The 27,152-nt window shown below is 38.7% G+C and overlaps 1 protein-coding gene across 1 annotated transcript in view; it reads right to left on the bottom strand.

Annotated features, from left to right (window-relative positions):
* The window catches only part of TRIO (trio Rho guanine nucleotide exchange factor), a 263,091-nt gene that overhangs the window by 32,941 nt on the left and 202,998 nt on the right, over window positions 1–27,152 (bottom strand). Inside the window, 2 exon segments of the mRNA XM_050890693.1 lie at window positions 362–532; window positions 2,266–2,558. Coding sequence (XP_050746650.1) covers window positions 362–532; window positions 2,266–2,558 — 464 coding nt within the window.

Raw genomic sequence — 27,152 nt, 5'->3', positions numbered from 1 at the left:
CATAGTATTTTAACCTCAGTACGCAAAGGTATGGTTATAAAACAATTACATTCTAATCACTAAATATGGCATCAGTCAAACAGATGTAAATAGGCCTGCAAACACACAAAGCTGCCCATTTCCACATTTAAAGTGCTAGTAGAAAAATTTCTGCGCTTGTGCTTTTAAAATAGAGAAGCATTTAACTCACACTTTTTCCTCAGGAAACCCTTTTAATGTTGTCTAAAGTGGCATAGTCATTACTTCTGTCTACCATAAAGCTGTATTACGTACATTACAGAGACTTTTGGAAACAGAAGAAAGATTTGTGCAAACAGAGGTTATCTTAACATGTGAAGCCTTCCCCACTTCCTCCTCCTACCTTGTCATCCTGCGAGTCGGGCTGGAGAAGACTGTGTTGCTGAATTGCCATTGGAGGAGGAAGCGGTACAGCATCTGCTCCCTCTTCGCCTTCTTCCTCTCCGCAGCTCTGCATGCCTGAAGAGGATGACTTGGAGAGAGTGCCACTGCTCAGCCCCTCGTTCCGACCTCTCTGTAAATAAAATCAAGACATTCAAGCTCTGTTACCTCCTCAACAGCATGAAGCTTGTTACCACAAGCTTGTCTTAAACAAGTCTGTTCTGTAGATTCACCTCTCTCCCAACAAGTCAAGATGATCCTACAAACACAGTGCAACCCCGCAACAGAGGGGCAAAAAAGAAGATGCCAAAGATAGTTTTCAGTGTTTGGTAAAAGCAGATGGATTGAGATACTGAGAACAAGACATTCAGCTTGAAAATTACTACAGGAAAGTGTTACCAAAGCCATGCTTGCTTTCGAAGTTCAGTTTTGTAAAGAGCCACATTCCTCTAACTTGGAAACTCAAGAACTTTGTATCTGAAGTACCAACCCTCATAGCAAGAGTTCTAAAGGACATTAAAAAAAACTCTATTACAACATGAAGTATTTTGTCAATTATCCTTTCTGCCCCCTCCCCCTTAAAGCAGTGAGAGCAGACTGCTTGTATAATTTTCACAGTTGTGTTGAAAGACAGTCCTTCCAATTATACAAGGAACTATGATTTCAATTAGCCAAAGTTTGATGTAACTGATCTCACAGGATAATTTAACTATCTTTAAAGGAAGACAGCATAGATGGTTATTGTTTTTTCCTGACTTTAAGGCACTGGCCTTAGGTTTTGCCTCACTCACAGAACTGCAGAATAACAGACTTCCAACAATGCTACCACTGCCTCACAGAGGGTCTCTTTCTACGGCCTGACATTCAAGGACAAAGGCCAATATTCCTTCCCGAACCACATCTCCCAATTCACCATGCTGCCAAGTCTCTAGTTTTTTCTTTCCCTACATTTACTGTATAACTTCACTGATGTTCCAAGCTTGCAGCAAAGTATGTCGGGAGCAAGGAAAAAAATGTACTAAATAATGAATTGGGCATCTGAGACCACTTTTCTGTATGATAACTGCCAAACCTGCTAGTTAGATTCAAGCCTGGTAAAAGGGAATAACTGTATAGCATGCAAGTGGCTGTGCCCTTGGAAGCAGTAAGATGCCATTCATTTCAGCCTGAACCATAGGTTTGTAACAGAAGAGAATTTGGCTCTGTCTGCACCTAACTGGAGGCAGGCTTTGCTCATACATAAGTTCCAGGCTTAGAAGGATGGGCAAATGTTTGTGGGAGGAAGGGAAGCCTTCAGCAGATGTCCTTGGTGGCAAAATCCGGAATAGTTCACAGTTTCCTTCCCTCCAATGAAAACTACCATGTTTATTATTTGACCGATGACAACTACCTTTTGATTTGAAGGGCCACTAATTCTTCTGTGCTCTAACTCTTGCTCAAGGTGTAAATACAGCTTTAAGCAGTTAAGCAGCTCTCCCTATATTTTCCCTGATCCATCAACAAGAAAAGGAAAAGAAATACAAAATTACCTGATTATTCCAAGAACACGAAGCACCTTTACTCACAAAGCTGCTTTCCTGAGTGCGACGAGAGCAAAGCCAAAACCCAACTTCTTACTCTCCCATTTCTCTTTTTCAACTAGCAATCCTTCTCCACAGAGCTTTACTAACACTCTAAACGCAAAAGGGCACAAACTGGGCCTGGCACAGTACTTATGCAGAGTACAGCAGTCATCAAGAATGAGCACGTGGCAACATGCCACTTTGCTCAACTGCTGGACAGTCAACTGAGGAGACTTCACCTGACAACATTTAGGTGTTTGAAAAACATAAAAACAAGTCTTGGGAAGCTGCCCTGAACACTTACCTCTTCAACAGTTTCATCTTGTGGGGTCGCTGCACTATCATCAGAGTCCTTCTGAGAGCCCGCATCAGCACTTTTACGAACCTCTCTACTCTTCTTATGCTTGTGGGCCAGTTTTTTGACATGACCGTCTGCTTTTCCACTGCTAAGACGCCTCACGGGACTGGTAAGCCATTTTCTCAAAGTGTTGCCGGGGCGCTTGGGGCCCGGGGAGCTCTGTGCACCGATCATGTGGGGCTGAAGTGATGTTACCGAAGCAGGAGGACTGGCATCATTGCTGGAGACCGAAAGGGAGTCTGGAAAAAGAATGAAGGGAGCATTTTAAAGCTGAAACACTGGTAAGTGAGAAACAAGGCAAATGACATGTAATAATGGATATCAGATTGAATTTATGGACAAATCGACTAGATTATTTTGAAGTAACCTGGCCTTTAACAACACCATAAGTATCAGTGTTCATGCTGCACGTGGCCACCCACACATAAGCACCATCTATATGCTTACAACAGTCAAGCTTCATTAAGTCGCTCCTGCCTCAATTATAATTCATACTTACCACTGCTGATACTTATTTGATAGTGGATTATACTTTCCATATGTCATCTAACTTTATGGAAGGATATGCTTGTTTTATCTGTTAATGTATACTGCTTTGAACATGGACATGAAGAGTAAAAATAATTGCCTCAATGACATAAGTAAATTATTTTTCAAACACCAAATTTTACTACAAATGCTCCAGTTACTTTCATTATTTTTTAATTTCCCCTACGCTTGGGAAAGGGGGAATGAGAATCCAGAAAACAGCTAAATATCTGTCTTTTGCTTAAAACTTCTCAGAGTTTTGGCTGTTTTTTTTAAAAAGGCACAGAACATCAATGTTTAAAAGCCCATTTGCTGAAATCTCAGGATCAGCAGTATTTCTCAGCATGACAATGCCTGAAGTTCTGTAGTGAAACAAAGGATACACTTTTCTAAAGCCATAGTTATATGTGCATGAGCTCAATACTACTTTCCCACTGAAGCTCCTGTCACTTGAACTGGACCATATGCTTATGATAAACACCCACTGGTTAGCTATTGTGAGACTACATTTCTTTTTTCCCCATGCAGCACAATATTTTTCCCCCCAACAATTCTCTTTTCCTAAAAACATACTTTTTTTTGGACACATTCTCGTAACACCACTCCTATGAATATTATCTACCACTAGGGTATTAACAAGACTCTCCTAGGTTGTCAAATATGGGTTTTTTTTTTTTTTCCTTGTGTGTGCACTTTTGTAGATAGATAGTTTATACAAGGATGACATAAATAATGTTTTGTTGAATGTTTCTACTGCTGGGAATTAAATGCAGTGCTTGTGTTCCTTCTTGAAGCTTGACACAGATGTTCAGGTCACCTCTTCTGGCAGCTTTTCTGTAAGAGGCGTATTGCCAGTCTGACCAGAGGTAGTTTGAATTTTGTAGAATAATATGGTCACACTGATGTAGCAATACACTTCATTGTAAACACCCAAATGCCTTGAATCTACACAAAAGTATGTGAGCCTGCTCTGTTTCCACAGAGTATTAAGTGCAAATTATGACTTTGAACTGAGATGGGGAAAGAGACATAAAATATGAATATAATAAGTTAGGACTTTTTATTTTTCCTTCACTGTTCAAGCTGTTCCAAAAAGGGCATCCTTTTCTTGGAATCCAAAATTGTGATCTATCAGGCTGTTTGTTGAGATTTTTCTCTATTCTAATAAAACCCAAATGGCATGTGACCATTAAGATACATCAACTCTGATGCCAAGATCTCCTGTAGCTTATACTGTATGAACATATACATAGTAATTGCTATTAACCACCACTTTCATCACGTTTCCATAAAGCAGAAGATAAACTTTAGAAAGCATGCTCTCAGTCCAACAAGCTAGTTGCTAACACTTTAAAGCAAGTCACCCAGAATCAGAATTCGTCTACCAAATTATCTTCTAGCCACAGCTGCAGCTGTGCTGCACACGGGTAAGGAGACTTCCTATGATGCCATTAACCTGGTTTCAAGGCTTTAAGTAATGGGTACTACCAAAAAGCAGATGCAGAGTTACACTAGTCAGCTTTGTCTCTAAATCCTGGGATAGCAGTGCTACAGAATTACCACATTATTTTCTTGTTGAAGCAGGAAACATAAGGAAGAAATTAATTATCTGTAACAATGGTTTTCAACTTGCAATCTGAGCATCCCTCAAGGCCCCTGGATTACTGCTTAAGGGTCCTCAGTACATATGTAAGAAAAGCAAGCCTACTAGCCATCAGCATCCATATCACGACAGATTTTTTTACTTTATTTAAAAAAAAAAAAAAAAAAAGTGGTCTGCTTATTAGAAAAATTCCAAACAAAACTCACAACCATCTGCAAGGTCTCCACAGGAATCCAAACAATCTCCTATTAAACCTCTGTAAGGAGTTAGTTTGACTGCTCTTTCACCAAACTCAACTTTACCTTTATTGTATCATGCATCTTTTAATTTTTATCAGATGCCTTGTTTCAGAGATCATAGCAAACATCAGCTGATGGGTATTTCAATAAATGACCTTCTGCCACTCTGCTAGTGGAACACAGAAGAGAAAACAGTGCTGGTGTTCTTGTAAATAAGTTTCTTAAAGCACAAACTAAATGCTTTGTTTTCAAGACTCCCAAACTTGAAGATGTTATAATCACTCAGCCAAGTTTTTCTTTCATTTGTATATATTTTTCTTCCCAATAATGGTTCATACAAGTTCCTTCCATACAAATAAAACAGAGCACATTCACTTGTTTATTAAAAAAAAAGCAATTAAGCCTTCGCAGAAGTTCACGATGTACTGTTTTGTATTTTTGTATCTATTGCACTTCTTTCCAATTACTCTAAGAAAAAGGCAGTGTGGTAGTGCAGTAACTGATTGCGTAAGATTTACTTTTACATAAACATGCCTATCCCTAAGCATGTAACATGCCTGCAGTTAATAAACCTATTTTTCTTTTTATAAAACCTGTGCTCCACCTCCTCAAATTCTCACTCATCCTTTTGACAATCAACACTTATCAACTACTGAATTTCTTGTAAAACCACACAGTACAATGCAGAGCCCCTGAAACTGTGGGAGATGAGTATTTTTGTCTGACTGCACTTTTGCTGTACCACTCCTACTCTTAACCCAAGTCGGCCAAGAGTTTGTGGGCAGGAGGAGGGAAGAGAGCAGGAAGAAATACGTACACTCTGCTCAAGTGGAGAGGATCTAAGAGACAAAACAATGTTAGCCAGACATGTTTCGCAGCACATACTTTAGCCATATCCTCCCACACAGCATTAGTTTTCATTTGGCGTGCAGCATGTAACTGCTTCTCATCTTCTCTTCTGCATGATTTAATATGCAGTACTTACTGAAGTATTATTAGGGCTTCAGGGAATTATAAAAGTGGACAAAGTGTAAGTAGTACACCAAAATGATAGCACTGTTCCACTTTGCTCTTTAAAGCATGAAAGCACTGGGGGAGAAGGAACAGCTGAAAATGAATAAAAATATTGCACTGCCATAAAAGCATCAGCTTAAATATAAAATTTTATTTAAAAAACCGTTTTTTAAAAAAAAAAAGAAAAAAAAAAAAGGAGGTGTAACATCACCAGCGTTAACCTGAACGGAATAGCAACCCACTAGCCTCTTCAGAGATCAGACCTGATTTTTCGCCCCTCCTTAAATTTGCAGAAAACATCCATACAGCCTCATAGGTCAGTGTTAATACTCACTACAAATATTCCATGCCAATATTTTCCCAGTGAGACCCTTTACCATCCATTTTCCCATCCCATCCCAGCTGACAGGAGTCCAGATTCTCCAATTCTTACTCCCATCTGCTTCCTCAGGAGACCAGTTACAATACTAGAGCACAGTCATGAAAAAACCTAGGTGCTCAAGTTCATATATTTATGTAGAGGCATTGCCAGATCCAAGCATTAGGGAATATCAATATCCAATACAGACATTTTCAAGAGCACAGAAAGACCTTTCACCTTCACTATGAGAACAGCCACACGGGTGTGTCTTATTTCCCCCTGCCCCATCACTATATACTACTTCTAACTATATAATTAGGGATACAGACTTGGTTTGATTGATTAGCATGCTTGGGATTGTTTACACTAAATTGGCTTTGTTTCCTTTATGACTACATAGCAAATTTTTTTTCTAGGGTTGCTCAAGAATATTTTATCACTAAAACACGCTAAGAGGAAAAAGGAGTATTCAAAATTAAACCAAGAACAACATGGACTTTTAAAACCAAAACAGATGGAATAAATTTGGGGTATGCTAACCCCAACTGTGTTTCAAGTACAGTAAACCTTCTAGTGAGTGTCAGATTCCCTTTTAGAAAAAGATAAATGCAACAGATGGCCATCTTGGAGAGAAAAAAAAACAACACACATACAATGATCACACAGAGCAACACCAATCCAACAAGAAACCATTGAATTTAATAAAATCACTATTTGCTCAAGTAGAGATAGTTTTGTAATTCAATAAAGTATTTTTAAAAACCTAATGGATGGGCTTTGTTTTATAATTCATAGCCACAATAAGAAAAGAAGGCATTTAACTGCCATTTCTCTCAAAGTAAAAACCACATATGTTACTCTGGTGGTGAGGTCAGAGAGTTCACTGAGAGTCCATAAATACAGGTTTGAAACTAAAGAAAAAGGGCAGGCAGCATGGGTTCTGACCCCCTCAAACTGGAAGATAAAGTTACCTCCAACGAACAGGCAAATTTTTGAAACTGGAAGGGAAATGGGAATTCTCATTCTAGTCCCAGCTTTCTTAACACTAGAAACATGCACATCTGTGATTAATAAACTGTTTTTTTCCCTAAAAAATAAATCAGCCATGTTAAGCTAGTTGATGACTTGAAAGACTCTGCTTCATATTAACTATTTCCATATTGCCGTTTTTAGAGTTTTAGTATTTACAAGGAGTGCAAGGGGCTACAAAAACCTGACTCCTTTACCTAGGGAATCAAACCAAGTCTGTTTGATGCCTGCTCTGCACCTCTAAACCCAAAATACTCCAAAACCAAAAATAAGACAACTTCACCATCTCTGGACTATGAAACAGCGATGGGGCAAGGACTGAAAAATGGAGCAAAGCAAACCTAGTAACCCCGACTGGCGTGTCACACCGCCACTGCAGACCTGCCATCTGCCATGGACTTTAAGGACGAAAAAGCCCAGAAAATCCGTCAGACAGAGCAATTAATGAGCTGATCAGTAAGATTTGATGCAGGTACATTACGAATATTTTGGGATGAGAGCTGCTTCTTGGTTCAAAACACAGAGAACACGATCTACACTGATGCACTTGCAAGTTTAATATTCAAATTGGAAACAGCTAGAGTTCAGTGATTTCCCAAGCCTGCATCTACCTGCAAACAAACACACCCCAATCTGAGCCGAGTCAACGTAACATTAGAGGACGCAAAAATAGTTTACAAGCATCTAATGACAAAAGCCCATAAAACCCCGCCCGTGTACACAGTCATCATTTGTTACTAGGTGAGATGGGGAAAGCCCGGAAAAAGAGCGCAAGGTCTATTTTATTCGTGGACACACACATGCACGGTTTCTGCCTGGGAACTGCTTTTGAAGTAGGAGGCTATCAATCTGCCATGTACAAGACCGTTCAGATACTTTTGTACGTGTCAGGAATTTTATTTCTCTCCTGCTGGGTATCCTCTTTAGACTACCCTCACTGCGTACTTTTTGTAAACCAATACTGGAATATACATCAAAAGGCATTAGATGTGTTTTAACTTTAACAAGCCACCATAAAAGCAGTTACCATTTAAAGACAATGCAGCTTGAGCCTTATCAGGCTTGCAATTGAGGAATTTCCACCATGCCCTTTGCGAAGCATGAGTTTCACTTATGATATACAGATACTCCAATAATTTTCATGAAACTAGTTTCTTAAAAAAAAAATTCACAAAATGCAGAAAGCTAGTACTCAATACATAAAAGAAAATTCTTCAATCACATTTGTGTTTGGAGTGGAACAAACACACTCTTCATCTTTGGTCAGCAAACCTTTCCTGCCTTTTATTTCAAATTACACACTATGCTGAAATACAATTTGTAATATTTTCAGTGTGTGAATAGACAAGGAGTTCAACTCCTTAGTATATCATCCCTGATTAATCAGTTATCTGTATTAATTTTGACTGATACAGACCCTAGTCCAGAGCACTTGGATTTAAATGTATTCAATAATTAAGTCTTCCACGTCATCAAAAGCTGATTGTGTTAATATCAGATAGACCGGAATTCTAAGCTTGAGGCTAGATACTCTTCAGCTTCTCTTAATGAGATACTAAGCTGCCCCACAAGCATGTCTGCAATTAAAAAAAAAAAACCAACCTTCCCCCAAGACAGACACTGTTGTCTTAATAACTTCCAAAGGTCTTTCTGAAATTGAGAAAAGTCATCCAATAGACATATTTGCAACAGCACTAGAGAAAGGAATGAAGAAAATCTCTGATTAAGGGCAAAAAGAATATACTGTTCATTTGAGTTAGAAAATTAGTGGCATATGCCTGAACGGTTTAATATACTTATGTTATTACTATTTTATCTTTTTTTTTTTTTTTTTTTAGCATCCTCTCCTGCCTTCCTACCTCGTAAATGTAAAATCACGGTTTTACATTTAAACTTTTAAATAATTTCACATGCATTATAGCTTGCACACAGAGCGAGCTGTAAACACATCAACCGCTATCTAGGAGCTAAACACCAACAAAATTTAGATGGAAAAAAAATCCTCCTCTTATAACTGCTGGACAGTTTTGCATCCACACTTCTTTCCCCCCACCACCCCTTTTTAAAAAAAAAAAGAAAAAAAAGCAGGAAGAAGGCCTGGTATTGTGCCAGATAAAACTTTCCCAGGTTAACAGAAGTAGTTCTGTTTGTGCTCCCTGGAATTCAGACCACAGGGATACAAACCCCCAAACCTAAATCTTGTACGATAGTAAAATCTTACTACAAGCACAAGGCAGCACTACAGAAGGGGAGAGTGGACTTTGTAGGGCATTTCATTCTTTGCAATAAGCTGTTATTCTCTCCTGTTTCTGGAGAGAAATATATTTTGTATCACAAGTAGGAAGTATTAAAAGTTACTCACACTGCTGAAGTTGAGTTTCACAGTTTGTGAAAACCACAAGCTTTTAATAGAAGAAATCTCAGCTTCCCTGTACACAGCTCATATTTTAACAAGCAATATCTTGATCTCAGCTCCACTCTTTTGACCACCTGTTTGCTCAGATTTAAAGACAGCTACATCCACGTGCCTGGCAGGACATGCCAAGGACAGATTTCTGTCATTTAGCACTGTTTCTCAGTCAAGTTCTCACTCTATGTCAGTGCACTGAGCCACCCTCTCTTACCTCTCTACAAGTGCCCTGATCATTTTAATATGATTATCCCCCCCGAAATGGGGGGGAGGGGTGTATTTCTACTAACCACTAACTGCACAGGGGCTTGCATGCTTTTATGTAAGAGCTAATGAACAGAAGCCCATGTTCTAATTTTGAGGTAAAGTTTTCTCCTTTTCGTGCACAATCTCCAGTGAGGTTCTTTGGGCCAACTGAGGCCATCAGTTAGTTACTTATCTCTTGCACTTCACCTGTGCCCCCTGATATATGACATCATTTTACATCACCATGAAGGAGCACATAACATTATTTGCTCTGCAGACCTACAATAGGCAAGACTTTCACTGACAGATTTAAGTTACATACTAACAGTTAACTCCCTCAGAGAGGCTGACACATACCATGTAATTAAGAATATTAAGGTGACATCCTTCTGTCATTAAATAGTTGTGAAAATTCTTCAGTGCAAACAGAGAAAGAAAAATAAGAGAAATACTACTTTTCTATATTAGAAAGCAAGTTTTCCCACAGCACCAATGTAATTTCCCTGTTTCCCTTTAAATACAGTAGCTTTTAAGATCAATTTCTCACTGAGATGTTTCACAAAGTCTCAACGACATCACCCATTTTCAAAGTGTGGGCGTTTTGGAGCTTTACTACAGAGTCACGTATATTTTAAAAAGTCTTTATACGCTATTTTTGCCAGATGCCTAACATCAGCAATATCCAACTACTTTAGGACGACCGAAGTAGAAGATCAGATGAAGCCATGGCCCATCCACTCCTTCCTCCAGAAGAACGGATGCAACAGGAGCAGTGAATGCCAGGAATGACCATGTTCCAGGCCCAGGGCCATCGCCTCCACGCCAGGTTGAGTTGTAGAAGAGCTGCACACAGCCCTTGCCTCTAGCCTGCTCCCCACTACTGCTGCTGCTCGTTAGTTTAAGGTCTCAGCACAAGAAGCTGGTTGAGGGCACAACACAGCTCCTGAAGCAGTGGGAGCTGGCAGCATTAGCTTCCTTCCAACAGCTCCAAGTTACAGCACTCCCCGCCTTCGACAAAACCAAGCAGCTAGCTGGTGGGGAGAAGCAAAGTCTGAGCCAAAGAAGGAAAAGAGTGAAGGCAGAAGCTTTGGGCCTGGGCCTTGTAGGCAGTGCTGGTGTTTAAGACACCAGACAGAGAGTTTTGCTGACTGTTGACAAGCTATTTGTCTCATGCATGCTGCATGCAACCTACTTTTGAAGAGCCATGCTGCGTGATGTTTAGCAGCAAAGATGTGGCTCTGCTCTTGGTGGAGAGCTGTATGTCACATACTACAAATGGGAACCACTATTGACAAGATTTGTGATAAGCAGTTTCAGATTTTAATTGGGGCAACTGCACAATTAATTTCTGCTCATCTGTTACCGAGCTGTAGGGTTTTATCATCTGCTACTTTAATTTTTGCTGCAAAATAATTTTTCCCTTGGAAATGGATAAAAATAAATTCCAGTCCTAGAAATACAGCTCTGAGGCAGCACAGCAGCTTATCTGATACGCTGTGTGCATCAGTCCAGAAGAGGAAGATTAGGAACAGATATGAAACAAAAATGTCCATATCAACAAGGATAACAGAACGGCCAAGCAAAGGGAAAAAAGATGCATTCAGCAAGTCTTCAGCTCTACTGAAAGCAGAGAAAGCCGTGGGGGAAGGGAGGGAGAGAAGCAAGTCTGCAGAAATTGCATTAGGAAGAATCACGATCTCAGACATTATTTAAAGCAACACATGCCATGCTTCCTTGTGCAAAAGTTCAGCAATGCAGAGCATCCCAATGGAAGGAATTTATCCTATGCAGATTTTAAAACACCCTCCACTACTCCAACAAAAAGGCTGCATATTAATTAAGATATTGCAAGCAAGTTCAAGCAAGTCTGATCTCAAAAGGAAATAGGGGGCACACAGTTCTACTGGTGCACTTTTGAAACTGAGAATATACACATGGATAGGGAGGAAAATAGCTTCCATCACCTTACATAAGTGACAAAAACGAGCTTCACAACTATGAAGACAAAAAACAATCATACATAAAATCAGCATAAAATGCTGAGCCAACATTATTATTTTTTTCTTTTGTCCAGAAGTTTAAAAAACTTTGAGCAAGTATAACCTCTGCTATGTATTTACAAATGAGTGGCCTCTAGGAGAGGACGAAAGTAGATGTATTTTATTCTCTCTCTTTTCTAAATGCCTTAAAAAATTCCAACACATGAGGAAAACCTCCAAAAATTCTCTAGTAAAACTGAGAGAATATATGATAAGTCAATAAACATACTTTGGAACACAAAGGGTAGATACTAATAATAATTGCTAAGCGTATCTTGAAGTGTATTAGTAAAGTTCATAGAGAGACAGTACACAGTGCTAATACTGAGTTACAGGAACAAATGATAGAAAAGAAATAACAACTTTATCAAATTTTATTTGTTTAAAACCCCCAAGTTATTAGACTACTTGTACTAAAAAAAATACTTGTTTCCTCTTCACCTACTGCAGTTACATGTTAACCTAAATACACATACTAATCCAACAGCAATTTTAACAGTCGTCTTTTCTTTTCCCCCATCCTCTTGATTCAAAGCAGAAGAGCTCATTAGAACAACTAGCGATTGTTTGGAGCCACAGCTTTAGCAACAGCTGTACAAACACGTCAATCTCAAGTTAGGAACTCTGCCATAAGCTTAGTAATAATATACTCATATTGTTTAGCTTTGGGGCTATTACAATAACTTTGGTCATTTTCTCTTTCCAAATGTTATACTGTTGTAGCCCTCAAAAAATAAATTGAGAAAGTAATTAAAGAAACTGGGAGGGAAGATGGAATGGCTAAAACAGTGACAAAAATAGGTCCTCCAAAATTCCTATATATAAAAAAGATGTTTCCTCCTTATCCAATTAATTGATATTAATGATAGTAATAGAAACTAATTGTACTAACATTGCTTTGCATCATAAAACGTTGACCTTTTCAGTGCACACACTACCTGGAGTATTAATGAGCAGAGTCAGGCCCTTGCAGCCATGCCACTGCTTTCAGCCTCCACACCACATGACTAGATGACTGTAGGTGATGACAGACAACTTCCTCTGAGTTCAATCCCACCTCAATAACTACATTATCAAGAGCAGACTTAGATGACAGTGATTAGAAACTGAACTGGTTTTAAACTTTTTGTCTTCAGATGGAAAGGTAACCTGAGCAATGCAACGAGAGCACATATGATTTTAATAAAGGCCAGTCACACTGGAAATGTAAGGTTTTTTTTTAAACAGACTCACAGTCAAGGTGGACTAGCAGGTATCTATTGAAAGTCATAATGCCAAACTGCTGCACAGATGCCTTTTCAGGATGAAGTACTTTAAGGGATTAGGAAAGGGGAAGATAGTCCTCCACAAATTCATCAAACTTGACTAAAGATTCAGTTAAAAGGGGAAAGATAACTCCTTGGTATACATGTATTTTAAAACAAGCAAACTATAAATTAATGGAAGATGTGACATTTTATCTCAATGTGCAATTAAAATACACTGAATACTAAAAACGGAATCCATCATTGCCATGTTTGTTAACTTGATTACAGTCTCTTCAGGAATAACATATACGCTGCTGAATTTTCTTTGGCATGATCAAGCCCACATCACACATACACAAAAAAAGCTACATTTTGCCATGCAACTTTTCTGTTGTTTTTGTTTCCTTTAATTATTCCCAATAAAGGCTCAGGAAGAAGGTGATATCATGAACTGCCTTGTCCACCCAGTCATCTAAATCTCGATTCTTCGAATCATTCCCCAGCTCCCATCCATCTAATATTACCTAAGTGGCCACAGGAAAATGATGTGATAGGATCATGGGAGAGCTGTCCAAAACTGGTTTGGAAGTGGGAATCAAAAGGAAACAAAAAGGGAAAGAAAAAGAACAAACAAACTTATTTTGGAAAGCAATAAAATAGAATTCTTATTATTTGCTTTAATTAGACATGAAGAGGGGGGAGAGGGGGAAATCTGTATCAATAACAACTTCTACACAACAATAATTACTGCTACAGTAAATCACCTTTTTTAATTTATAGACTCAACTGTAATCCTAAATTTACAGGCAAAATAAGTTATCTGGAGGAAACATGATAAGGAATTTAATTAGCTTCTATTCCTTTTTCTACTGAAAAAAACATTTCTTCTTTTCATCCAGTCCCCAGCATTTCATACAATGCATCTAGACAGTTGATCTCTATGAAGCTCTCTTCTTAGGGCAAATTACCCCATGTAGTTGATATGTTGGGTGGTGGGGTTTTTTTTAACCACTCATTCAAGAAGATTGACTGGAGGTGTCCAATCCCATGTTCAAATGCAAGGAAACAAACAAAGTGGTTTAACAGACATACTTTACTATTCTCTGTGAGGAAAACCAACTTTTACGGGGAAGGATTGTTAACATTACTGACATTGTCTTTTCGAAGCAGGATGGAATATACTTATACCACCTAAATTCTGTTCTTCTCATTAGCTCCACTAAAGGAGAGAAAGTCAGCGCAAGCCTAGATGAGCAAATTCAATGGATTGTTACAGCTGCTTGTAGCCACGTTCAAAGACAGATTATGAACACATTGTCCATTACTAGTCTCGCAATGAGCACCTAGAGGAAACTTTCATTATGTAAGGTGATAGCTCATTCTTATGCTGCTGCCTCACTGAAGTAATTCGTTTAAAATAGAGCTATGACATAGCAAGAGGGAAATTAAGTTGAAACATGAGTTGAAGCAGCTCTACTTTGCTCAGTTTAAGCCCATCCATTCAATACAGGCTTTTGACCATAATACAAAACTGTATGCATCAGATGTTTAGTTACAGGTATTCTCTGAGAGATGTGACAAGGAGGTAAAGAGGCAGCCACACTTTTCCTGGTATGAGATCAAACTCCACCCTTCTTTTCAAAGTTTTATCAATATTCCTCCTGGTGTCTGTCTCTCTCTGGGAAGCCTTCTTGGTATTGACTACTCATTTTCCCATTATCTTTTTGAAGCCAAATCTAGAAGTTCTTCACTACTTAACATTTTGAATATGCTTCACTAGCAATGCACAGGAATACAGTCATCTTAGCAAAATCCAAAATGTTTATATATAAATGCTTTTTTCTCATTACAGAAATGGAGTTACAAGTCCTTACGACATGAAGTTTGCATTATAAACCTAACTACATTTCCTTCAGAAGAGCATACATTTTCCTTTCACATCTTTCAAAAAATCTTTAAAACTAGGAGCTGAGTAGCTGGTTTGAGAAGGAGCTGGGGCTAACAGACCCATTTTACATTACTCTGTTTTCATGCAGTACTTATACAAGGTCAGACCGGAAAGTACTGCAGTGGAGGGAGCAGACTTCCAAGGATCAGAGGCAGAAGGCTGCCTGGAGCTAACTCCATGCACACATCTGATCTGCACTGCTGCTCAGTCTTGGCTTATTTCACAAAGCAGGTAACCCACCTGAGAGCTACATGAATGAAAATACGGCATTTTCAAGTGACTGAAAAGATATATCCAAATTATAGGAGAGGAAAACTAGGAGTAGTTCAGATGAAAATATGGGTAACTGTGGATCTTATCAGCTCACTCAGAGCAAAAAACCTGAGCCTCAAATCTTCAGGTTCATGAGTGGGGATGGCAGTTATGAAAGGACATCAGTATCTCTCTTGCATAAGCTCCTACCCCTGAAAACTTTTATTTCGGGGGGGGGGGGGGGGGAGAGTAAGGGGTATGGCATTTTCTGCCGGATCAAGTCCCTGGTCTGGCTGCCTGCGTAATTGCTAGTGTTGACGCAAGAGAAGCAGCTGGATGACATGTGCAAGTGCAGGGTAAATAAGCTGGCAGTACCTGACACGTAGTTCAGTTTTTACTAACCACGAAACAGCACCTTCAGCTAACTCTCTTGCAAGTCCTGCAGCCTAAGGATTCAAAAAAGTCATGTTGCAAGAACAGTGAGGAAGGACATAGAGGTCAGGAAAGTAGTACCTTTGCATATGTAACTATGCAGCTGGTACATGAGCTCAGTTTCAGGAGGATTTTCGTTGCATGCTCTTCGTCTAGATGGAAAAGCACACACAGCACATACTTAACAGCTTCCATCTGTATTCTAAAAGAATAGACTTTCAAAGCGTAGAGGTGGATCTACGCCAAGAATTACACCAACCCATTAGTAATACTGGACTCTCCACTGCATCCTCTGAGTCTGGTCCTCAGAGACCTCTTATCCTCTCTTGGACGCCATTTGCTAACAATTACTCTATAGTAAAAGCATCCTGTTTTATGGATGAATTATTTCTGAGGCTTGATATACCATAAAATGTTATGAAAGAGGAAAAAGAAAGCCAGTTTGATTCATATACATTCGTTTAAGCAATGTATTGCACATAGAATAAATGTATTTCTTCAAAGCCAAATGAGAACTCTCTCTACTCCTACAAGCACCTTTTCTCCTCCAAAACCCAGCCCCCAGATGGTTAATAACTTCAGGATAAATTTTGGTTTTGTAGATTTATTCCCTGGATTTTATCCATGAGATTTGCCTTTCAAATTTCCCAAGTGAAATATAGACTTACATGATCCACTTAGGGACTGAAACACATACATCCTATTGTTTCTTCTAGCTCATAAGGTAACTGAAAAAAGATGTTGTTATTTCCAATATTCAGTTCCAGCCTGAAGCTACTCAACACTCTCTCCAGCCAGATAACCATAAACAACTTTGATATTTATCCACACTTGTCTCAAATGCAGAACATTTTTAAGTTTCAGGAATGGGTGGAATTACCATGAGAATTCGTTTCCTCCTACCATCACCACCGCTTTCTCCAACTGATGTCAGATAAAGGCAAAAATACAATACTTATTTATTAGTTTCAGTAGTTTCTTGCCAATTCATTACTCAAAGCCCTATTTTCTTTCTCCCTAAATCTGAATGCATTTTTCTTCCTTCAGTCTTCGTGAAGAAGTGGGGAAAAAATCAGATCATTTAATTAAACAGGAGTACATAATTATTAATTGCACATGTACTCTAACATTGTAATGAAGAATAAACCAAACTTTTTAAATCCTTACAAATTATTTAAGCAAAGTTGAAGCCTCAGTTAAAGTCTTCTATGAATAAAATCATGCACTAGAGTACATTCTGAATATTCAGCCTAAATCCCAAATTGCCAGTTTTAAGTTTGCCGTGGCCAGAAATACTACAGACACAATTTTTACTCCTCCCAGTTCAAGAGATGGCACAGCTACAGTTATACTGGGGCAAGCAAGTAAGCTTTGTTCCCCTCATTATGAAAGGCTATTGAGCCTCCTTACAATATGGTCTGTACACACGGACATCTGTTTTTAAGACACAGAAAGAGAACAATGAAGAATGTTTGTGAAACCATGTATGCTTGCCAAACAAGACTTCATACATGTCTATGATCTTAATTTATGGTAATAACGGAAAGCATCTCGCTGATGGGGATTGACTACACCCAGCACTTTATAAAACATGTTTTCTAAAAATTCTTTGGAAGTAAAAGCCAGATAGATCTGAGCCTGCCTAACCACTGCAGCAACAAGAGTTCAAAAATGAAGCAAATGAGCTCCAGTGAAGACAGGAGAATGCAAAGCAACAGAAATGGGAAAAGACTCTTGCTGTGCCATTAACAGACCTCCAGGTGACAAGGTAGTCACAGCTCTGGGTGAGCACTTGCTGTAAAATATTTTGCTGCAAAGCATTCTGCCTATCAATTATTATTTGTAATTGACTCCTTTCACTTTCACCTCCACCTCCCTCCAAGATACTCTGTACTTGTTTACTTCTAAAAACTGGAATAATTGTTGTTTTAGGAAGTGATTGTGCAGCACTGGGGGCTACAGAGCAGCTTTCTGAGAACACCGCTCTATTGCTGGGATCAGACACGATAGCCTGCTAACATTAACTCCCTCTGGCTGGTCCTCCAATGCCCCATTATCTTTCAAGGAACTACTGAGAGTTACTACCATCCCACTGACATGCGACCCTATCTTCAGATGTCCCCTATAAGATTACTTTCCATTACACCCTCGATTTCATGTTTGCAACCCTTCTCCCATCCTCCCTCTCCTCTCAGTCCATCCGTTAACAGCAGTTTGGATACTATCAGATAACACAGATTATAACTTGCCTTTTGCTGCGTATTTTAAGTATATGCACACAGCATACAGCAACAGGTATCTAAGACTTGAACCTAGATGCAAACAACTTGCATCTGAAAAGGAAACATCCCGACAGCTGCATCAGCTCCAGACACTGAAGGTTAGCACTATTTTGTCCTGCAGACATTTCAGACTGTTACGTATGAGAATTGAACTTGTTCTGCAGCAACAGTCCAAATGCCAAGGGCAAGTATTGTTTTCTGTTAAATTACAAAGGAGGAAGGGGAGAAGACCCAACAACAACTGAGTTTAACATGAACATCTCTACCCTTACCTCTGTGCTCCTCCAGTCGAGACTGAAACAGCACGGCTTTCCTCCATACTACATTTCAGAATCAATGATGTCTCTAAATAAATTTCACACAGGCCAATTTATTTCCCAACCACCCTTTCTTTTCAAGCTCTAGTCCCAAAAACATTACTTCTCAACAATAATTTAACAGAAGTGATAGATATTAAACAATCTATGATTTTTTGGTTTAGCAGCAACATTCTAAGAAAATCTCTGCTAAGCTCTTAAAAGAAATTACTACCATTAATAACATTTCACAGAGCAAGAGTTACCATTTCTCATTTCCACAGTTCAACTAAAAAAAAAAAAAAATAAAGTAGCACATGCATTTTACATGCTTTTTTTGAAAGACCTTACTGTACAGCATCCCAGTAGTTTACAGAGCAGATTCATTCCATAACTGCTCCCTTTCCCATACAGGTCCTTTCTGTCATCCTCTGCATTTTTTTTACTGGGGTCAGAGGGAGGGGAGAGTAGAGGCAGAGAGAGAAGGAGAAAAGAAAGCATCCTACTAAACTCCTACGATTTGAAAACATCCCCCAAGCAAGCAATCAACCCTTCTCCCCCAGCCCATTATATCTCTATTGCACATATTTGTACCTAAATCCAGGATCCAGTATTTACAGCCACTCGGCTGCCCATTGCCGCAGCAGGTAGGATTTACTGAGTGAAGCGATCCCAGAGTGTCAATCTGTTTAATCCTGTTTGGCATGGTGAGGAGTCAGCTGTTCCGATACCCACAGCTTAGAAATAACCTACTCGCCCGCACCCCAGGGATGTGTTACAGCTTCTCCTGAAGATGTTCACCCAGATAACATTACAAGCAATGCCATCAGATTGAGGAAGTCACTGTTATCTTCTCAGTCTGGTTTAGCTCCCTGCCGTGCCGTCAGAGCAGCTCCTCTCTTCTAGGGATGCTCTCCTCTGACTCACTGAGCACAGTTCCAGTCTTTAAATTCACATGTGGGAATAGCCAGATGCAGCAGATTACACTCTACCGTAACTACCCTAATTGAGGCTCAAGATGATCTTAAAAAATACAGCAAACGAGCTATTTTTCCTCTCAGTCTTCAGAAAAGGTGCAGCCTAGTACCTCTACAAAGCTTTATAGTAACTGGCATGCACAAAACCAACATTTAACACCTCTTTTTATTTTACAGTGCATAGTTAGTTTTTAATGCTTTAGCTAAAGCCATAAATACAAAAAAGACGGACATTTTCCGGTCAGCTAAACCATGCAGCACTTGCCCTGGAACTTCCATTTTCCTTGACAAAATCTGTACCAAGCAACAGATTCTGCCCTTACCTTCATCTTCTCTTGAGCCTTGTTTGTGAAAAATAAAAAAATCCAAACACTAGAAAATCCACACCTTTTGATAAATTAATTTAAAATCTTGCCCTGTTTTAAATTGCATTTCAGATCTTTTCACCTCTAAGCTCATATTCTGCAAGACAAATTTCTAGTTCATCAAGCTGTCTTCCTGTTCAGTAAACTGAAACTGTGTGTATTTTATTTTTTTATCTATGCATTCTTCACCTAGCATGCCACACAAGCATTTGGCCATAAATATTCATTTATGGGGTTTTTTTAGCTAAACACTTTACAAACCTAGCCAAGATGTTTGGTTTCTTCCCCTGAACACCTCATCATCTAATTTTAAAGGACATACAAAAAGCTACATTCACTAGATAGATAAACAGCTATGAAGCCAAAGCAACGATTAAATTTCTGGAAAAACAGAAATGAAATGCTTTCATCATATTGTCATGAAAAGAGCCCTAAAATGAGCTTGGACAAACAGTACTGTAAAATACACAAGCATGTAGTGGGAAAGAAGAAAATAAAGCAGTGAGGGCATTGCCAATGATAATAGCACAAACAAATGCATGTAATGCAAGGATAAGTAGGAATTTTATGTGGAGGTGATAGCATATAGGGTCCCAGAGTCAAAGAAGGCTTATCATTAGCACTTAACACAAGTTGGGTACACACACGTTATCCTGTTTGCACTACTAAAGAGCTGTGGTCACCCTCCACCTGACACTGAAGTTTTGTTTTCTTCACGTTTCTAAGGAAAGCCACCCTAAATTCTGAATTAGTTTCTCCTTCATAGCCTCCTGCACTGCAACCATTAATTCTGATTCCTGAACGTTTTTCTTCTGACCCAAGATGACTTTCAAATGACACTGAATTCCTAAGGCGGGGGGGGGCGAAGCAGCAGAAGAAAAACCCCTTTCTTCAGGATAAGCGATCTTTATAGTTTGCCACCTACGGTGAGACTTCCACTAAGGCTAGTTTATTCTTCATGAAATTGTAGAACATCTGAAAATGATTCTAGTTCTAGTTGAGTAAGAAAAAAAATAAATGAAACAATCCCCTTCCTCTACTCCCCAACAGTTCCCACGCACATCGAGCATACTAAAGAATATCCAGCCATTCTTATTGTAGTTAAACTCTCACATCTTTAACCAACATTTAGAAAAAGTTAGTGAAGTTATCAATATAGCTTTGAAATAGTGATTGCATATGTAAGAAAGCTTCTGACTAAAACACAGCAAAATTTATACATAAAACTGTTTTGAGGTTGGTTTTGTTTTGCTTTTTAACTGCATGTAGACTGACCTTATAACACCAATAATATATGCGGGAAGATATTTTAAATGCTCTGGGAACCACATCATTTGCAGCTTGCTATTGCAAAAAGTTCTTCCGTTCTTACTCAAATCAAACACCACTATTTTTAGGTTTTGCTTTGGCCCTTTCTCTTCTCAGAAGACAAATCTGACAAGTAAATCAAGGTGGTAGGGGAGAGAGAATGACCACGTGAACCACTACATAAAGCATATTTCACAGGTTACATGGTTAAGAAGAAAGGACCATGAATACGCAGTTGTCTGATGTATACAACTGTTGTAAAAAGCAATTGCTCCACTGCAATACTGGAGTGGAGACAGCAGACTCCACATGAATGTGCTGCAGAGTGACTGTGGGTATTAGGTAAGAATTTGATTGAAAAACATCTCAATGCATATCCTGAAACAATAGCTACAACTGTCTTATGGTCCCAGACAGAAAGCTCAGACCCATAACTTCTCCTACCGAAGTATAAGCAAAAGGGAGATGACTTCTACGTCACAAAAACAACATTTCTTAATTTGACATGCAGGGACCATTATTTAGTACCACTATCGTCTTAGATTAAACACCTGAAGATGTATCACAATTCTCAATTTCCATCTGAGACAGTGACCTGTATCAATATATGCAATTTTAAGCCCAAACAAGCAGCCTATTAGTGCCTTTCTATGGTTTACTTCAGGCTCTACCACAAAGCTCTCTTTGTCCTTTAGCTCCATCAGGTTTTCTGTATTCCAGAGCCTCATCCTGCATTAGCTCTCCTTGTCTGCTAGACAGCTCTTTCTGCAGCTCCTCACATCAGCCATTTTTTGTAGGAACTCATCCTTGGTAATAATGAACCAGTCAGGTAATCTTAATTCTGCAGGCAAGAATATGTCTACATGGAGAACACCTTTAGGCAAAACCACGGCTGGGCACAGAGCACAAGCTCAGCGCAGAAGAGGCTGGACTGCACGACATATTGCACTGCAGTACTGAGGTGCCCCCTCCCCATCCGCTGCTTTAAATATTCATAGATCCCAGCCCAATGGGACAACAAACTTTGATCAAATTAGCAAATAAAAAAGCTCATATACTGACCCCTGCCATTTGACAGCATTTAAAATAGTTGTTTTATTTTTTCTAAAGTAAAAATTAACTGTTTCTTTTTTCACCTTACCTGCATAAAGCAGAAATTAGTTTTCTTGGCTATATCTTTTATATCATTTCCTTTGAAAAAATAGACATTTATCAGCTTCATTTCTGAAAGCAAAGTACTGATGAAAGGCCCTTTAGACTCCTAGCAATTTAAGACATTTCTCAGTTACTTAAACCTGTGACAAAACAAGTGTCCGGGTGAAAATTTTGTCAATGGCTATTTCATGATTTTAAAATTCCAGGCAGAAGAGCCCTCTCACTTTTAGGACAGCATTTTGTAAGAAAGACTAGATCCCAGTGAGTAAACAAAGAAACTAAAAAAAAACCCCAAAAAACCAATTAGAAGAGCACTGTATATCCTCAGTAGATAAGGTAGCACATACTTTGTATGACAAACGTAAATGAAGCATCACACGTCCATATCTATTACTACAGTGAAGGAATGGGATCAACTTTCTGCAATTAGTCTCACGGCTCACTGATGGACAACGTCAGACTGCCAAAACCATTTTAAGGTATTAACATTTTGCCAGCTCACCCCAGCACAGAAGTAACAGCTCATCGGTCTCTGCCACTGACGGTCAACAAATTAGCTTGCTACAGCTTCAGCTTCTCACAGGCACCAGCGCCTAACTGCAGCATCTGCAACCACCGTTTGCCACTGTATTAACCTCCCTATGGAAGTGCTACCTCATCTGAGGGTACTATTACTGGTCTTGCATGTAAGAATGGAAACATTCATCCCTTCTTTCGTTTAAGAGGACAACTGGAGTTAAACTGACTGCATTTCTCATCCTCCAAGACATTTGCATGGTAATAGAAATAACATATTAAAACAAGGATAAACAGCATTCCAACCTAATCTTTGTAAGGCCCTATTACATTTTACACCATCTTGGGGAAAACAAGCAGAACAAGAAAGGGAAGCTAATAAAATGCAGAAATTTCATTTTTAAACAACTATTTTGAGTTGCCTCAGAGCCTGGGAAAAAAGCCAAAGAGCCAACCTTTTTTCCTTAATATCTACCTTTTGTGAAAAAAAGAAAAAAAAAGTTTCAAAGATTATAGCATTAAAAAACCCAGCTTCAAAATTCAATGCTGTTCTCAAGCAAAACTAAATCTGTCTTCTCCAGAATCTTCCTCCTCATATTCCAGACATTCCCTTTACAAAAGCAATACATATATTTTAAAATCAGTACTACAAAGTTATTTAAAAAATTCTTGTTCATCTTAAGAGTGGAGAAGCTTATACAAGACAGTTGAAATTAATAGAAGAGTGAATTCTTTACTCAGTTCTGCCAGCGTCTAAGTATCACGATTGTAAAACCATTTTTGAAGCGATGTATGAGACAAATACTTTCATCATTTAGAAGTGCACAGTTCTTATAATTTTGAGTCATGTTTCTGCATGTGGGAGAGAAAAGATTCAGACTTTTCCAAAACTGTGCAGGACCAAAAGACCACCCAGACGTAGGAGCCAAAGTTAGACATAAATCCATAACTATTAAAATTCTTGAACTAAATTAACATTGCACAATCCAATAGGAATTTTATTTACAATATACATTTCCCATTAAAAAAAAAAAATAATCAGGCAGACTTTGCATACAAGTCCCATCTTTGGCAAGTTAGACACTCTGCCTCACACCAGAATACTCTAACACAAGAAATTGTAGAACAGCAAAAATGCATCAGTAAATAAATGTGAGGTTGAATCTTCAAAGGTGAGCTCCCACACTACGATGAAAATTCTGAAAGAAGCCTAACTTTGCCTCTTCCTCAGTGTACAATGCATCCACAGTTTAACTGCTTGGAGCACAGCTGTGCCACTAGGATCTGGTTTCTTCAGCTCCACACACAAAGATCATCCTGTTCCCAAAAAATAGCCTCGCTGCTCCTCAGTCTCACAGATAACACTGCCGGTCTGCAAGGAGCGGAATCATTACAACAGTGGCTCTTTGGACTCATATTCAGCGCTTTATTTCCTGTTCTTTACTATCAGTGCTGCCAGCTGCCAGAGACACTTTAAATTGAATCAGTCAGAAATTGTATTTTGCAATGAATTGTGTGAACATCCTTAATTTGAGATTTCCAAGAACACCTTTCAAAATACTGGGGTGTTTCAATCAAAAAAAACCCCAACCAACAACCACCTCTAACAAAACATGCAGGCTATCTAATTAGCTGGCAAACCTGGGAAAAGTATTTTCTGATTGAGGGTAAAGAGATATTTTCAGCTGCGTGATTAATAACCTTCCCTTCTACTTCTTGGGTAAAGCATTTTTCAAGAGCAACTGATATCAAGACACTGAAGTACTCAGGCTTTAATTAAAAATATTGGGAAATGAACCATTTATCCAACTGTTCAGTCACCAAGGCCAGGATCTAAACAAGTCCTTCCTGTCTCCAGCTTTGCAGAACATGCCCTAGCTGTTGCTCATGCCTGCAGTAAGAAACAATATAAAAAAGCACATAACATCATAAACTCTCTCCCATCTTAATCATTTGGCTGTTACTTTCTTGAGTTTTAAATTCTGTTCTGTGCTGTAGCCAAGGAATTGGAGTCTGTATACCATTCCCAAGAATGAAGAGACCTTTCAAAGAAATGATGAGATGTTCAGTGTCCCTGGTCTTCTGTTTATCTGGAAAAGCTTTGGGAAAATTCTGACTCCTCAACACAGTCACCACTGCAGCATGCCAAATCAGCTTGAAGGATCCCAGCCACTGTCAGCAAAACCACAACAAACCAGCTTCAGATAATTCAAACAAAATCTTTTGGATGACTGTAAGGAATGTTGTTCCACATACATTCACTACTTAGCAAGGGGTGAGAGGGGAGAAGAAATATGTCATGCCTCGTCTCTACATTGGAGAAGACACAAAAAGTGTTCCAAGCAAGAAATACTCGCTGTCCTAATGAGACATATTGAAGAAACACTCATTTTTGACATTAATTTTATTATCCAAGTTACCCTTCATCATCCTTTTTTTTCTTCATTTGAATTTTCTGATGTAGTTTCCTCAACCATATTTAAAACACCCTTTCTCTTCCCTTCCCACTCCAAAGAAAAAAGGAATCAGTCTGTTGGCATGAAAAAAAATCTGGTCAAAACAAGGTTTAATTTTCCAAACCAGTTGTAACTGCACATACAGGAGTTGGGATTCTTTTTAACGTAAATCTCTTAGCTAATTTTCTTAACTGGAAATGCATGCAGTCAAAGACAAAAGGAAAGGGTAAGAATATATTAATCAGAAGTGTTCAGAATATTGAATTATGTTCTTGACTCAAAATTCATTTCTTTTAAGTCACTTAAAAGGAAAATGAACAGTTCTAGTAACCAAACTAGGTCATTTAAAAAAAAAAAAAAGAAATGCTTTTAAAATTGGACACGTACTCCTTGTAAGAAATACTGATGCTAAAGTTCCATACATATGCAACTGGAGGAGTTGCTTCTGCAAGCTGTGTGGGCTACCTGCTGGTTGGTATTACTGACCGAAACACTTTTCTTACTCCCCTTCTGCTAAGTTCAAATTGTACAAACGCATTTTGGTTAGTTACAAAGGGTTACATCAAGACCTCTCCTCCTTTTGCCTCTGCTCAGTCCTGCCTACCAGAAGTCATATCCACATAATAGACCAGGTTAAGTCGCACAGCACTGCTAGGTATGGCAGATGGAGCCCAGCCATGGCCCAACACCCTGCTGCTTCAGAACGCAGGAAAGACACATGGGCACTGAAAGCACCTGTCTGGATTTCAAACATCAGCATTTCACACAAAAAGCTTACATACTTTCACAGCTTCCTTTATTATATTAAAAGATACTTTAGCAAAATGAGGCAACCTCTGCAATTCCTCTACACTACATCTAACAGGAGAGCAAAATCAGAAATGGGCGTTTTCTCTCTCTCTCTGAGCCTGGATTTCACATGCTGCATTTTTATAAACTCAGATTTGTTACTAAATAGATTTAAGTGTATTTGGAGGCTAGCTTTGCCATAGGGAGAAGAGAAAGAAGGGAGCAAAAAATCCACAGGACAGGGGTTTATTATTCTACATTGCCTATCAGATGTTAAAACACAGAAATACTAGAAAACGTGTACTGCCAAACAATTCTGCAAATGTGAGTGTTCTGCATTGTAATTAACATTTTTTATATCTATTCTGATTTTTAGATGTAGAAAATTCAGTCCTGAAAAAGATATTTCTGTTTGGGTTACACAGTACATGTTTTACATCCATTTAAAAGAAAGTTAGCTCTGAACCAAAAACCGAACACGGTCGCAATACTTTCTACAAATCACATCATTACCACTTACTAGAATTGTGAAAATGCAGTTATGAAATAGCCACTCCAATTCTATGCTTTAGATATTTCAGAAAGCAACTACACTCAGTTAAGACAACGATACTCCTTTAGGACAGCAATTAAAATTTAGGTGCAAGAAATTTTTTTTAATTGCCACAAAATTTTTGCACATTCTCTTTTCCCAGTTAGGTCCGCCTGAACGAGGCATGCCATCATGGTAGAAGTTTTAGACTGGTAATAATGTTAACTTCCTGAAGCACACAAAAGGACCTAAACAGACTCTATATCCTAATATGCATGCCTCTTGCTGACAAAAATATGAGGTTAGTATTCTTAAGAACTTTTCCAAAGGTAATACTGTCTTTCAAAAGCTCACAACCTGACAAAACAGTGCTATCTCCTTCCGCAATTTAGAATGGCATTTTGCTTTATAAAAATTATAAAATGCTTCTACATGAAAGATGACTGCCAAAATAGATAAAATCCTTCTTTTCAAATAAAAATCATTACAGAAATGTAAATGCTTGTCATCACCACAACTTCAATAACAGAGTAAGGCTTTATTATTCCACAAACAGCAAAAGACAATCATAAAATACTACTATTAATTTACTGCAGTTCTGAGGATTGTAATCTCAGCATAGTCTTATGAAGATGATGTGAGTGAGCACTGGGTCCCATAGCCTGGGCTTTCACTTAAGCAAGCAACCAGGACACAAAGAGAACACAGCACGTACCTCCAGGGTACGATCTGCTGTAAGCACCTTTTCTTTAGATGTTACTCTGGGCCTGTAACCAGAGCTCTGAGTCAGTGGTTTCCAAACTGATTCT

This window comes from Gymnogyps californianus, chromosome 2 (assembly GCF_018139145.2).
Source record: "Gymnogyps californianus isolate 813 chromosome 2, ASM1813914v2, whole genome shotgun sequence".
In the NCBI taxonomy this organism is placed as follows: Eukaryota; Metazoa; Chordata; class Aves; order Accipitriformes; family Cathartidae; genus Gymnogyps; species Gymnogyps californianus.
The sequence above is the reverse complement of the archived record's forward strand: the minus strand, read 5'-3'. Positions and strand labels throughout refer to the sequence as shown.